This window comes from Octopus sinensis, linkage group LG26 (genome assembly GCF_006345805.1).
Source record: "Octopus sinensis linkage group LG26, ASM634580v1, whole genome shotgun sequence".
In the NCBI taxonomy this organism is placed as follows: Eukaryota; Metazoa; Mollusca; class Cephalopoda; order Octopoda; family Octopodidae; genus Octopus; species Octopus sinensis.
The window spans coordinates 14,384,249-14,400,344 of record NC_043022.1 but is presented as its reverse complement, the minus strand read 5'-3'; the positions used below and the strand labels follow the sequence as shown (position 1 = coordinate 14,400,344).

Genomic DNA, 16,096 nt, shown 5'->3' with positions numbered 1-16,096 from the left:
ACTATGCCAACATCACTTCAGCTTGAAGCTAAGATTGTGAAAGTCTAGAAATGTTGATGATGATGATGATGGCTTTTAAACACTTTACTGTTCTGAATAAATGGTAAGGAATGAAAGTATGAAAGAGAATCCTGGAAGATGGGCACATTTTGAATATAGCAAGGCTGAAAGGCAAGCTGCTCCACACACACACACACATATATATACACACATACATGTATATACATATATACATACACACATACACATACATGTATATATGTATACACACTATACACACACACACATACATGTATATATGTATACACACTATACACACACACACATACATGTATATATGTATACACACTATACACATACATGTATATATGTATACACACTATACACACACACACATACATGTATATATGTATACACACTATACACACACACACATACATGTATATATGTATACACACTATACACACACACACATACATGTATATATGTATACACACTATACACACATACACATACATGTATATATGTATACACACTATACACACACACACATAGATGTATATATGTATACACACTATACACACACATACATGTATATATGTATACATACTATACACACACACACATATATACACACATACATGTATATACAAATATACATACACACATATACATACATGTATATATGTATACACACACACACATATATACACATACATGTATATATGTATACATACTATACACACACACATACATGTATATACATATATACATACACATATATACATACTATACACACATATATATATATATACATACACATGTATGTGTATATATATATTAGGGCTGTGGAGTTGGAAACGATTAAGGGGAGGCAGGGATTGGAGTCAGTAAAACAGACCACAATCACTTAATTACTTAGAGGAGTCAGAGTCAAAGGTGCCAATTGTAGAGGAGTCGGAGTTGGAGTCGAAGATTTTTGTTTTGGCTCAGCCCTGATATATATGTATATATATATATATATATACACACACACACACACTTAAAAACATACATATACATGTATGCACGCACACAGATACATCAATATATATCACACACACACACCTCTATTTATCAAGTTTTATTTTAGAGAAAAATTTGCTATCTTTCATAGAAAAAAATATTTGCCAATATTTTATACAAACTTTTTAAAATATGATTTTGCTTTCTGTGAATGAAGAACTTAGTGGCAGGAGTGTGGCATGGATGGAGAGGCAGACATGTCTGTTTGGAATAGATATAAGGAGACAGGGACATACAATGCTGGCCGGTGACTTGGGTGAAGTCTGTACACCCTACCGTGTTGGTGTTGGATGTTGATGGGGACGCAGAGAAATACATCTGGGGCTATTTTCTCTGTTTAGCTGCTCAAGACATATTTGGTGTTGAGAGGGTCCAGATTGTTTGGGGTTTAAGGGGTTGGAAAGACTAGGAACTGAACTCATGCTGGTTAGGTTTATAATGTTGGTGAGGCTGGAAATGGTGGGAATTGAACTCATGTTGGACAGGTTTGGGGTTAGGGTATGAAATGTTGGAGACAGTGGGAATTGATCTGGTGTTGAGTGGGTTTAGAATGTAGGGGTATGAGAGGCTAGAAATGGTAGGGATTGAACTCATGTTGGGTAGGTTTATAATGTTGGTGGGTATGAGATATTGGAGATGATGGGAATTGAACTCGTGTTGTGTAGGTTCAGAATGTAGGGGCTATGAGAGGCTGGACTGGGGGTGGGGATTGAACTGGTGACGCTGTCGGAGAGCAGACAAGAGGTTAGGGGTCAGGTAGCTGCAGGGAGCATTAAAACTAGTTGTCACTGAGCTGGAAGGGTCAACGCTCAACTGGTGTCCAGTCGAATTAGTCTTAATTTGGAATTATCTGCCAAGACGCAGGCGGCTTCGTTGGAGCCACCACAATATCTTGATGAAGAAAACACGGTCAACAGCTTCCCCTCCTGTTGCACCTGAAAAGACAATAATAAAAGACATTTAATGCTTTTAAATTGATTGGTTTTTCTTGAAACAGACACAAACTGTTCTTTAACTGTCAGGGTTAACGGGAATATATATATATTAATAGCTGGCCCCCGTGCCGGTGGCACGTAAAAAGCACCATCCGTCCGTGGCCGTTTGCCAGCCTCGCCTGGCCCCCGTGCCGGTGGCACGTAAAGAGCACCATCCGTCCGTGGCCGTTTGCCAGCCTCGCCTGGCCCCCGTGCCGGTGGCACGTAAAGAGCACCATCCGTCCGTGGCCGTTTGCCAGCCTCGCCTGGCCCCCGTGCCGGTGGCACGTAAAAAGCGCCCACTGCACTCTCGGAGTGGTTGGTGTTAGGAAGGGCATCCAGCCGTAGAAACATTGCCAGATCAGACTGGAGTCTGGTGCAGCCTTCCGGCTTCACAGACCCCAGTTGAACTGTCCAACCCATGCTAGCATGGAAAGCGGACGCTAAATGATGATGATGATGATGATGAATACCGTTCTATTTTTAAGAGATGACGAATTATGTACATTATTTACATTTGATGGATATTTGTCCTCATCTTGTTTGTTGTTAACACAATGTTTCGGCTGATATACTCTCCAGCCTTCATCAGGTGTCTTGGGGAAATTTCGAACCTCGGTTCTCATTCTTAAGGTATTTTTCGATGTTATTATTATTATTATTATTATTATTATTATTCAGGTCACTGCCTGGAATCTTGGGGTTAGTTGCCCGTGCTCTTAACCACTACGCCATATTTGATTCCAGGCAGTGACCTGAATAATAATAATAATAATAATAACATCGAAAAATACCTTAGGAATGAGAACCCAGGTTTGAAATTTCCCCAAGACACCTGATGAAGGCTGGAGGGTATATCAGCTGAAACATTGTGTTAACAACAAACATGATGAGGACAAATATCCATCAAATGTAAATAATGTAAAATATATATGTCAGTATATATATACACACATACACACACACATATGTATATGTGTGTATATATATATATGTATATGTGTGTGTATATATATACATACACATACATATATATATATGTATGTGTGTGTGTGTATATATATATATATACATAATGTACATATTTAACAAACGTTACAACAAAACAAATGGTCTGGACATAGTTTAAGAAACAGAATTAAAACGAAAATAAGTGCTGGGATCGAATAGTTCGACCAAGTCTGTCAATCCGGTGCTCCAGCATGGCCGCAGTCCCATGGGTAAAAGAAGTAAGAGATTAGAGGAGAATCGGAATACAAACAAGAATACAAAATAATAGTTCGATAAATGATAATTGCGGAAAGCATTCAAGGGGGACACAACTCTGTCACTACAGAAATGAGTTTTAATAGTAGTGGCAGAGTTCTCTCCCTTGAGCAATATGTCACTTTTTGTTCATCTTCAACTTTTCGTCGCCGACATTGAAGGAGAGAAATGAAAAAAATCCTCACTGAGACGAAATAAGAATCTGGTTTTACCTGAAATCCAACTTGTTGCACTTCATGAGCTCTGATAACGTGTGACAAGTTGTTCCGGTGGAGAAAAGCCTTTAGTGCCGAACAGCTGAAGACATGAGCCGTACCGCGACGAACGTTTCGAGAAAAGCCATAGTTTTCCTTCAGGCTTTGCAGCATCTCTGGTGTGATTTGATCCAGTCTGTGAATGGTGAATAAAGGAAGATGAACGAAGTGGTATATTGATTGATCTACGACGAAGTGCTATGAGTGTTCAATCTAAATTGAATACCCTCCATCAGGCATTTGCCATATTCTGAACGCCTTACTTCCCTGGCCATGGACACATTGAAATTCCGACGTCTGGCAGCTGACTTGGCAGACACCCATAAAATTATCAACCATCTTACAAACAATAACTCTGAGCACCTTTTCAAACTCCACCCGTCTAACACCCGTGGACATATTTACAAAGTCAGAAAACAGCACAGCTCCTTCCATGACTTCAGGAAACATTTTTTCACGCTGAGAATTGCTGAAGCATGGAACAAACTGCCAGCATCAGTTATTAGTTGTCGGAGCACTGCATCCTTCAAAATTTCCATGCTTCCTGGGATTCACCAACACTACACCTGATTTTCTCTTCCCCTCCATACCACTTTATCATAAGTTAGTGCCAAGAAAGAATGCACACCAAAGAGTTGAAGAGACCACAAGGCAGCAGGGCTGGATGACATAAAAGCCATCATCTCTGGAAGAAGCCAGCCTTCCACAAACATCGGTCATTAGATTTCTGTGATGAGAGCAATAGAGGAAACGAACCAAGAGACTTCTCGAAGCCTTGAATTATGCACTGCTGAGTGGTAAGAAGCTTGCTTCCCAATCACAAGGTACCGGGTTCCGTCCCACTGTGTGGCACCTTGGACAAATGTTTTTCACTATAGCCTTGGGCTGACCAAAGCCTTGTGAGTGGATTAGATAGACGGAAACTGAAGGAAGCCTGTCATGTATATATGTGTGTGTGTGTGTATAAATGAATGTGTCTTTGTGCCAGTGTTTGTCCCCTATTACTGCTTGACAACTTGTGTTGGTTTGTTTACATCCCTGTGACTTAGCAGTTTGGCAAAAAGCATTGATAGAATAAGTACTGGAGTTGATTCACTCGACTAAAAATTCTGGAAGGCAGTGGTGCCCCAGCATGGTCGCAGTCCAGGGACTGAAACGAAGAAGAGAATAGAAGAATTCCAAAGAAAGGCGTTGTTTGTCTCAGAACTGTGGAAGGAGCACACTCCCACCTCTCCCCTTTGAGAAGAAAGAAGGGAGGGAGGGAGGAAAGAAGGAAGGAAGGAATGAATGAAAGGGAAGAGAGGGAGAAAGGAAAGAAAGAAGGAAGGAAGGAATGAAAGGGAAGAGAGGGAGAAAGGAAAGAAAGAAGGAAGGAAGGAATGAAAGGGAAGAAAGAAGGAAGGAATGAAAGGGAAGAGAGGGAGAAAGGAAAGAAAGAAGGAAGGAGGGAAGAGAGGGAGAAAGGAAAGAAAGAAGGAAGGAAGGAATGAAAGGGAAGAGAGGGAGAAAGGAAAGAAAGAAGGAAGGAAGGAATGAAAGGGAAGAGAGGGAGAAAGGAAAGAAAGAAGGAAGGAAGGGAAGATAGGGAGAAAGGAAAGAAAGAAGGAAGGAAGGAATGAAAGGGAAGAGAGGGAGAAAGGAAAGAAAGAAGGAAGGAATGAATGAAAGGGAAGAAAGAAGGAAGGAAAGAATGAAAGGGAAGAGAGGGAGAAAGGAAAGAAAGAAGGAAGGAAAGAATGAAAGGGAAGAGAGGGAGAAAGGAAAGAAAGAAGGAAGGAAGGAATGAAAGGGAAGAGAGGGAAAAAGGAAAGAAAGAAGGAAGGAAAGAATGAAAGGGAAGAGAGGGAGAAAGGAAAGAAGGAAGGAAGGAATGAAAGGGAAGAGAGGGAGAAAGGAAAGAAAGAAGGAAGGAAGGAATGAAAGGGAAGAGAGGGAGAAAGGAAAGAAAGAAAGAAGGAAAGAATGAAAGGAACAGAAGTAAAAAAAGAAAGGAAGAAAGAGAGGGAAGGAGGAAAGGAAAATAGAAAAGGAGGGAAGAGTTTGTGGTGAGGATGGTGGTTACTCACCCGATTGGATCGTTCCACATGAGTTCCCAGGCGAGAGGACTTTCCTCTTCAGGGTTGGGCAAAGGCACAGGAATGCTATTGATGATCTCCATTTTGCCATTGCCGTGGACAGGACTTGGGATCCCACCATGGGTGCAGAAGATCTGGCGCAAAAGAGGGAGCACAATGAATAACGGAAACAAACAAACAAACAAACAAAAGTGTTTTGGGAACGGGAGAGGGTGGAGGGAGGGGTTAATGATAAAAAAAAAAAATTGTGCTGGGAGTTAGGGGTCAGTGGTGATGGTCAGTTGAGTAAAATGTAACAGTAAAAGATGCTGTAAGCATCACTTTTGGTGGTGGGCATGGGCGGGTGGTTAAAAAGCTTGTTTTGCAGCCACGTGATTTTTGGGTTCAGTCCCACTATGTGGCACCTTGAGCAAGTGTCTTCCACTGTAAACCCGGGGCCAACGAAAGCCTTGTGAGTGGATCTCGTGTATGAAAACTGTGTTGAAGCCCATTGTATAATATGTGTGTGTGTGTCTCTTTATGTCTGAGTTTGTCATCACCCTCACTACTTGATAACCAGTGATGGTTCGTTTACATCCCCACCATGACTTAGTGGTTCAGCAAAAGAGACCGATGGAATAAGTACCACACTTAAAAAGATAAATGGTAGGAGTGAGGGCATTTCACCCTTTCCAGGTCGATAAATTAAGGACCAGCGAAACACTGGGGGCAATGTAATCAACTAGACCCTCCCCACAAATTTCAGGCCTTGTGCCTTTAGTAGAAAGGATTATTTTACTTGGGAACAGTTGAGGGTTGGCAACAGGAAGAGCATCTGGTTGTAGAAAATCTACCTCAACAGATTTCATCTTGAGTGTAAGGTCTTACTCTAAGTGTTGAGTCTTGTCTTAAGTGCAAGGTTTTACTTGAAGTGGAGCGTCTTGCCTTAAGTAGAATATCTTACCTCTCACCTTTAGCACTCAGATTAATTATTCACATTGTTTTCAATTAATCATGTTTTATCTCACAGCTTTGAGAATTCAATGATGTGATTGTTTATTTTTAGAATGACATTGTAGGGTAGGTGTGAGAGCCCAGATCTGTCCTGTTTGCACATAAAACAGGTAGAACATTAGGACCCTGGATATGACTGGGTTAAAGACATGTTTCTGACATAACCATGAAGCTTAAAATTTCCAAGGCAGAGACATTAGAACTTCTGATATCCATGTCTTTCCTACATGGCATTAGCAAGATTTAGTGACGTGACATGTTTGTCAAATGGCAAAATAAACCAAAGTTGAAACCCTAATCCTTATTAAACCACTTCACCTTTTAGCATTCAGATTACTCTCTGTCAAACTATAAAGATTATTTATTCATATTGTTTGGAATTAATCCTGTATTATCTCAAAGCTCTGAGAATTCAAAAATGTGATTGTTTATTTTTAAAATGACATTGTAGGGTAGGTGTGAGAGGTCAGACCTGATTGGTTTGAATATAAAACAGATAGGATATTTTGGCCAAAATATGGCTAGATTAAAACCCTAAAAGGTTAAGTTTAGGGTCTTAAGTGAAGGGCTTTGCCTTAAGTGTAGGGGCTTTATGCGTAGGGTCTTACCTTTCCATCAATGACAGCAGACAGCGGCATACAGTCAAAGCATTCATTGATTGCTGCCCAGATCTTTTCTCCAACAGAAGTACCAAATTTGGTAAGACACTCACTGCAACGGGACGAGATGCAATAACAATTATTGGAGACACCAATTGGAGATTTACTGAAAATACGACGAGTGATGGTGTTGGTGATTTTGATGGTGGTGGTCGTCATCATCATCATCATCATCATCATCATCATCGTCATCGTCATCATCATCATCATCATCATCATCATCGTCGTCATCATCATCATCATCATCATCATCGTCATCATCATCATCATCATCATCATTATCGCTATCATCATCATCATCATCATCATCATCGTCATCATCGTCATCATCATCATCATCGTCATCATCATCATCATCATCGTCATCATCATCATCATCATCATCATCGTCATCATCATCATCATCATCATCATCATCATCATCATCGTCATCATCGTCATCATCATCATCGTCATCGTCATCATCATCATCATCATCATCATCATTATCGCTATCATCATCATCATCATCATCATCATCATCATCATCATCATCATCGTCGTCATCGTCGTCATCATCATCATCATCATCATCGTCATCATCATCATCATCATCATCGTCATCATCATCATCATCATCATCATCATCATTATCGCTATCATCAACATTTAATATCCGTTTTCCAAGCTGGCATGGGTTGGACAGCTTGACAGGAACTGGCAAGACCAGGGGCTGCACCAGGCTCCAACTGTCCGCTTTGGCAGGGGGTTCTACAGCTGGATGCCCTTCCTGACACCAACCACTTTACAGAATGGATTGGGTGCTTTTTACGTGGTGCCAGCACCACCATTATCAATTTAATCTCTACCACCAAACTATACACACACACACACACATAACAGGCTTCTTTCAGTTTCCATCTTCCAAATCCACTCACAAGTCATCATCATCATCAACAACAACAACATTTAATGTTCGTTATCCATGTTGGCATGGGTTGGACGGTTTGACCAGGTCTGGCAAGCTGAGGGGCTGCACCAGACTCCAGTCTGATTTGGCATGGTTTTCTATGGTTGGATGCCTTTCCTAATGCCAACCACTCTGAGAGTGTAAATGTTTGTCAATTGTTATAGATCTATTTTAACCGATGTGTGAAAACCGATTGGTAAAAACCAACTGAAACGGATGAAAACAAATGGTTTCGATTTACAGATTTTGAGTTTATTGAGTCTGTTATTTTATTTCTGTTAATCACAAAGAAACCCCGTAAGAACTGAAGACCCACCCGAGATACTCACAGTTTGAAACTGAAAACCTCCTGGATGTTACGAGTTTCGTGGTTGCCTCGAAGTAGATAGAATTTATTCGGAGAGAGGAGTTTCTGTGCAAATAAGTACGACACGACCTGTGGGCAGGAGAAAATAGTAACAAACTTACTGCATGCAGCGCCAAGGTGCACTAAAACTCATCAGCAAAAAACACAAACAAAACTGCATGAACAGTAACACAAAATATGCATAGGAAATGCACAGAGAAAAAGTCTTTAAAAGGGGGGGGGGGGCGGAATTCGATGTAGCATTGATGAATTTCAGGAAGCATGGAAGTTTTGAAGGCTGTAATGACCAAACAGCTAATATCTTACTTCTTTACTGCCCAAAAGGGGCTACACAGAGCGTTGACCCTTCCAGCATACGACAGCTCAGTGACAACTAGTTTTAAATCTCTTTGTAACTACCTCACCCCTAACCTCTTGCCTACATTCTGAACCTACACAACACGAGTTCAATTCCCATCATCTCCACAAGGGGCTACACAAACGGATTAAGTCGATAATATCGACCTCAGTGCATAACTGGTACTTATTCAATCGACCCCTGAAAGGATGAAAGGCAAAGTCGACCTTGGTGGAATTTGAACTCAGAACGTAATCGCAGACAAAATACAGCTAATCATTTTGCCTGGCATGCTAACGTTTCTGCTAGTTCGCCACCTTTAATAATAATAAATAATAATAATAATAATAATAATAATAATAATAATAATAATAATAATCCTTTCTGTTATAGGCACAAGGCCTGATGTTTGTGGGATGGGGAAGCCAGTTGATTAGATCGACCCAAGTACACAACTGGTACTTAATTTATCGACCCCCCCCCCACAAAAGGATGAAAGGCAAAGTCGACCTTGGCGGAATTCGAACTCAGAACCTAGTGGCAGACAAAATATTGCTAAGCATTTTGCCCGGTGTGCTAACGATTCTACCAGCTTGCTGCCTTCAGCTAATATCCGATGCAGGTAGTTTATTCCATGCTTCAGTAATTCTGAGCGTGATAAAGATGTTTTTGAAAGCTATGGATGCTGCATTGTTTTTTGATTTTCTAAGCATTTACGCAAGTGTTAGACATGTGGAGTTCAAAAAAGGTACCCCAGGTCGTTGTTGGAAATCTGATGGTGGATAATCTTGTGGGTGTCTACCAAGTCTGTTGCCAGACGTTTGAGCTTTTATGGGTCCATGTCGAAGGAAGCAAGACGTTCAGAATATGGTGGATGCCTGAAGGCAGGTATTCGTCTGGTTGCACGTTTCAGATCGGTCTCCAAAAGATTGATATACTGAGCAAGATTGGTTGTCAGGGGATGCAAACTCTAAGTGTGGACGTATCTTAGCCATATACAGCTTTAAATTGAAAGCTGGAGAGTAACTGATAAAGATCTTACTGAGTGATGCTAAGACACCCTCAGCCTTCTCAACAATCTTAGAGACGTGGTTTGTCCAACGCAAATCGCTGTTGACAATAATGTCAAAGTCATGTTCACTAGCAGACTTCTTCAGCTTGGTGTTTGTAGAAGGACTCCGTAAAAGCTTGGTTTCCCTTCTCAAAAGATAAGAAAAACCTTAAAAGAGGAAACTCTTTGCAAGTAATGCTTATCTTTTAGCCATTTTCTAACCATTTTTCTCTTGAAATCCACTGCTTTTGTTTCAATTAATTTTGATAATTATGAAGAATTTAGCAAAATAACTTTGTCATTATTAAGCTGCTGTTTTGGGGCATAAAACGAATATATATTTATGCGTGTGTGTGTAGTATATATTGTATTCAAAGAAGAGAAAATATAGTAATCTTACCTCAATGCCATGTTCTCCTCTGTCCACATAGTCTCCAAGGAACAAGAAAGAAGCTGGTGTCAAAAGTGGGCCCATACGCCACAAGGACTTCTCAAAGGACACCAAGTCCCTGTAGTTGCCATGGATATCTCCTGAAAGTAAAGAAAGACTGGACTTCACTAACAACTTACCCTGACAATTGCTTTTTAAGCTTAAATTCATCACTATACTTTCCTGCATGTGTTGAGTGCGTTTCTGCAAGACTGTGTGTGTGCAAGTGTGTTTATATGTGTGCCAATTATTTTTAACCCTTTTGTTACCCTATTTTTGTTGAGATGCTCTGTGTTTCTTTCAATTAATTTTAAATACAAAGAATCTAGTAAAATAAACTTAGTTATCATTCAGCTAGAGTTAGGAACATTGGGACAGAACCCAGAACCATGTGGTTGAGAAGCAAGCTTCTTGCCACACAGCCACGCCTATACATATGTGTGTGTGTGTGTTTGTTTGTTTGTTTACATCCCCCAATTGCTTGTATGAAAATGCAGCAGGTAGTTGGTGTTGTTATCAGTTTCTCTGGTCAACAAATCATCTGGTCCCTTCATCCTATCAAAGCCACAGGAAACAAAGGACCCATTACTCGCAAAACAGGTAAGGGTTAGCAACAGCATCAGGAAGGGCATCCAGCTGTGAAACGACACCTCAAATAACATACTCCTCCAACCCATGCAAACACGGAAAAGAACAGGTGGCACGTAAAAAGCACCATCTGATCGTGGCCATAGCCAGCTTCGCCTGGCCTCCGTGCTGGTGGCACGTAAAAAGCACCAAGCGATTGTGGCCATTTGCCAGCCTCGCCTGGCCCCCTTGCCGGTGGCACATAAAAAGCACCATCCTATCGTGGCCATTTGCCAGCCTCGCCTGGCCTCCATGCCGGTGGCACGTAAAAAGCACCATCCTATCATGGCCGTAGCCAGCCTCGCCTGACCTCCGTGCCGGTGGCACGTAAAAAGCACCATCCTATCGTGGCCGTTTACCAGCCTCGCTTGGCACGTAAAAAGTACCCACTACACTCACAGAGTGGTTGGCGTTAGGAAGGGCATCCAGCCGTAGAAACATTGCCAGATCAGACTGGGCCTGGTGCAGCCTGATGGCTTCCCAGACCCCAGTTGAACCGTCCAACCCATGCCAGCATGGAAAGCGGATGCTAAACGATGATGATGATGAATCTGGTTTTCTTTGAATGATGGACTGAAAATATTGTGGATTATACAAACCTAGGATGTAGGTGGGAGACTTTAACGATAAAAGCCTCGGCTCACTCTTAAGAATTTCTTTTATCTGAGAACAAAGGATGAGTAAACACTTGGCGAAGGCGTTGTAATCGACGGCGCCCCATGAAAAGGCCTCCTGTAAGAGAAATGGATTAACAGATTAGAAAGATGTGTGTGTCTGGTTGGAGAAAAGAGAGGAGAGAGCTATGAGAGGGGTAATAGGGGACCAGAGAATTTGTTTGTTTGTTCCTTCTCGAGCCATACCTGGCTCATAAGGGCAATTTTACGGTTTCCTTGGCGTATAGGTTCCCCACCTGGACAGGACGCCGGTCTGCTGCAGGTGAGCTGCAAGATGCAGGAGGAAAGAGTGAGAGAAAGTTGTGGTGAAAGAGTCAGCAGAAGTTCGCCATTACCTTCTGCCGAAGCTGCGTAGAGCTTAGGTGTTTTGCTCATAAACTTACACATCGACCGGTCTGAGATTCGAACCCGCGATCCCTTGACCGCGAGTCCGCTGCTCTAACCACTAAGCCATGTGCCTCCACCAGGATTACTTAATCTTTAATCTTAAGTTGTTCTACTTTAGATGGGGTGTGTTAGTGGGGGTGGAGATGTTATGTTCAGGATTTGTTTTAACGCGAAGAAAGATTAGTCGTTGCATGTACAGCAATGCCAACATGTGGCAGTGTTGATGTGAAATGTGATGGACGATGGTATGAAGTGTGTGACATGTAGTAGTGACATGTGGCAGCAGGAGTGTGACCAACCCATAGAGCAGCGTTGATGTAACCATGTGGGAAGGCTGATATGGAGCAGCCGCCATGAGACCAAACCACCATGGGGCAGTACTGATGTGACATGTGGGAGTACTGATATATGGCAGCTGGCATGTGACTACCACACTTTGTGGTAGTACTGATATAACTTGTAGTGCTGACATGTGTCCTTGCCAACATGTGGCAGTACTGATGTAATATGCTAAAGTACTTATATATGGTAGAAGACATGTAGCTGGACCAATATGTGGCAGTAGGTTTGTGTCCATAACACCTTAGGGCAGGATTGATATGACATGTAGTAGCATTAATGTGAAAACACAGCCATGTGGCAGTACTGATATAACGTAATGCTGACATCATCATCATCAACATGTAGCAGGGCTAATGTGTCATGCAGCAGTTGTGACATATGATAGTAGGCATGTAGCCTCACCAACATGTAGCAGTGCCGAGGTGACATGCAGCAGCAAAACACAACCACAAAAATTAAAGAAGGAACACTCACGGAGTGGTTGGCGTTAGGAAGGGCATCCAGCTGTAGAAACACTGCCAGATCAGACTGGAGCCTGGTGCAGCCCCTGGCTTCCCAGACCCCGGTCGAACCATCCAACCCATGCTAGCGTGGAAAACTGACATTAAACAATGATGATGATGATGATGAACAGCTATGTGGTCATTGAACCTTCAAGAAACAACAGCCACATCATCATCATCATCATTTAGCATCTGCTTTCCATGCTGGCATGGGTTGGACAGTTTGTTTGAAACCAATACGCTGGAGAGTTGCACCAGGTTCCAGTCTGATTTGGCATGGTTTCTGCCGTTGGATGCCCTTCCTAATGCCAACCACTCTGAGAGTGTAATGGGAGTTTTTTTATGTGCCACTGGCACAGTTGCCGGTTATGTGACACCAGCATTGGCCATGACTACAACCCCACTTGGCTCGACAGGTCTTCTCAAGCACAGTATATCGCCAAAGATCTCGGCCCCTTGTAACTGCATCCCTCTCATAAATAACACCTTACCTTCTTGGAAAAAGGAAGGGCCCATTAAATAATGTGAATAACAAGCAAAAATGTGAAAACTCATAGTGAAAGGCGCAGGAGTGGCTGTGTGGTAAGTGGCTTGCTTACGAACCACATGGTTCTGGGTTCAGTCCCACTGCATGGCACCTTGGGTGAGTATCTTCTACTATAGCCTCGGGCCGACCAAAGCCTTGTGAGTGGATTTGGTAGACGGAAACTGAAAGAAGCCATCGTATATATGTATATATATGCGTTTGTGTGTCTGTGTTTGTCCCCCCAACATCGCTTGACAACCGATGCTGGTGTGTTTACGTCCCCGTAACCTAGCGATTCGGCAAAAAGAGACCGATAAAATAAGTACTAGGCTTACAAAGAATAAGTCCTGGGGTCGATTTGCTCGACTAAAAGGCGGTGCTCCAGCATGGCCACAGTCACATGACTGAAATAAGTAAAAGAGTAAAGGAGAGAAAGAGAGAGTAACTGGAACACTTTTGATAATGGGCCCGTTTGTTCAGGGCTGCCCTGGGACAATGTCACAAGAGCATCTGGTCGCAATGTTTTAGGAAACCTACCTTACTCTCTTTGGTGATTGTAGCAATTTTCTCTCTTTCAAAATATCGCAGACCAGTGAGCATCTCATTGGGGTGTGAACGCTGAAATGGAAACATCACTTGGTAAGTGACAGGCATTTAACATACAAAAAAGAGGTAGATAGGCGCAGGAGTGGCTGTGTGGTAAGTATAGGTGTAGGAGTGGCTGTGTGGTAAGTATAGGCGCAGGAGTGGCTGTGTGGTAAGTAGCTTGCTAACCAACCACATGGTTCCGGGTTCAGTCCCACTGCATGGCACCTTGAGCAAGTGTCTTCTACTATAGCCTCGGGCCGACCAATGCATTGTGAGTGGATTTGGTAGACGGAAACTGAAAGAAGCCTGTCGTATATATGTATACATATATATGTGTGTGTCTGTGTTTGTCCCCCTAGCATTGCTTGACAACCGATGCTGGTCTGTTTACGTCCCCGTCACTTAGCGGTTCGGTAAAAGAGACCGATAGAATAAGTACTGGGCTTACAAAGCCGCAGTCAAATAACTGAAATAAGTAAAAGAGTAAAGAGAGATAGAATAAGTGCTAGTCTTTGAAAGAGTCGTACCCAATGATTGGTGTAGGAGCACCATTGTCAACTGCTACAAAGGTAAAATTGATGCTTTAGATGCCTGCCGACAGGTGACAGTTGTTTAGAAAAAGCGCGGGCTAAAACTACGCACCTTCACTAGTCAGTTAAGGTGAGACAGTGTCACGTGACAACTTGCTAGGGCTGCCTGCTGGAGCCTATGCGACAGGTATTTAAAGGGAGAAATTTGACAAGACAGTCAGTCACCGGCTGGCACTCGCTGACGATACATCGAAGAGGCCAGGGAACAGAAGAAAGAAGACATGCACCCAACACCAGAGCTGAAGACACCTCCGAAAGGGGGGCCCCGCCACGTCAAAATGGTAGAGGAGTAGGGGCCGAAACCGGACGTGGTTCCTCCTGATGATGTCTTGAGCTAACTGGGCCCTATAAAGGAGCTGTTGTGGTAGCAGACCATGAAACACGGTTGTAATTCCTAACTACAGGGGTATCAATTTATTGGATCAGGGGATGAAAGTTACACAGACAGTCACAGTCCAACAATTAGGGAGGAAGATAGCCTAGATGAGATGCAGTTTGGCTTTATCACCACTGATGCTTTATATTTCTGGTGAGGCAACTGCAGGAGAAATATCTAGCCAAAGATAAATCTCTGTACTTGGCTTTTGTTAACTTAGAGAAAGCCTTTGACAGGGTTCCACAATCCCTTAGCTGGTGGTCAATGCGGAAACTGGGGATAGACGAGTGGTTGGTAAGAGCTGTACAAGCCCTGTACAGGAATGCTGTCAGTAAGGTGAGGGTTGGCAACAAGTATAGTGAAAAATTCACTAGTGCTCACTCCAAACACCATGATGTTGATTGGATGTTTGATTTTTTTCTCTCTCCATAGAAGCCCTCAGATTGCTACCCAAACACTCTGAAATGTTCGTATTGGAGCTTCCGGTGCAAATGCCAAGCAGTACAGCATGTTGTTTCTAAATTTCTGGTAGAGTGAATTGTGTCATGGTGCTGTTTTTCTCACAGATGGTGCCCAACTGACCCTACTATACTGTGTAGTCGACAAAATCAAAAACAATCAATGCACATGCACGAAATTAAAATTATAAAATGGCGACAATTTACCCTCACACCCTATATATATATATATATATATATATATATATATATATATATATATATATATATATGTATATATATGTACACACACACAACATGCTTCTTTCAGTTTCTGTTTGCCAATTCCACTCACAAGGCTTTGGTCAGCCTGAGACTATAGAAGACACTTGTCCAAAGTGCCACACTGTGGGACTGAACTCTGAATCATGTGGTTGGGAAGCGGACTTCTTACCACTCACGAAAACTTGTGCCACACACACACACACACAGAGACAAAGGATTCCACACAGTTTCTGTTTACCAAATTCACTGAGAAGGTAACGGTTGGCTTGTGGAGTAGAAGACGTTCGGCCAAGGTGCCAGCGCAGTGGAACTGAACCCAAAACTCCATGGCTCTTAAGCAG

At 42.4% G+C, this 16,096-nt stretch overlaps 1 protein-coding gene across 1 annotated transcript in view; it reads right to left on the bottom strand.

Moving 5' to 3' along the window:
- Positions 1–1,397: 1,397 nt before the first annotated feature.
- Positions 1,398–16,096, bottom strand: part of LOC115224871 — a 51,624-nt gene continuing 36,925 nt past the window's right edge. The window contains exons 12-19 of the mRNA XM_029795825.2: positions 14,017–14,097; positions 11,647–11,779; positions 10,391–10,521; positions 8,565–8,671; positions 7,236–7,338; positions 5,626–5,768; positions 3,518–3,695; positions 1,398–2,000 (exon numbers count right to left, since the gene is read on the bottom strand). Coding sequence (XP_029651685.1) covers positions 1,875–2,000; positions 3,518–3,695; positions 5,626–5,768; positions 7,236–7,338; positions 8,565–8,671; positions 10,391–10,521; positions 11,647–11,779; positions 14,017–14,097 — 1,002 coding nt within the window. The 3' untranslated portion in view covers positions 1,398–1,874. The remainder of the gene's footprint in view (positions 2,001–3,517; positions 3,696–5,625; positions 5,769–7,235; positions 7,339–8,564; positions 8,672–10,390; positions 10,522–11,646; positions 11,780–14,016; positions 14,098–16,096) is intronic.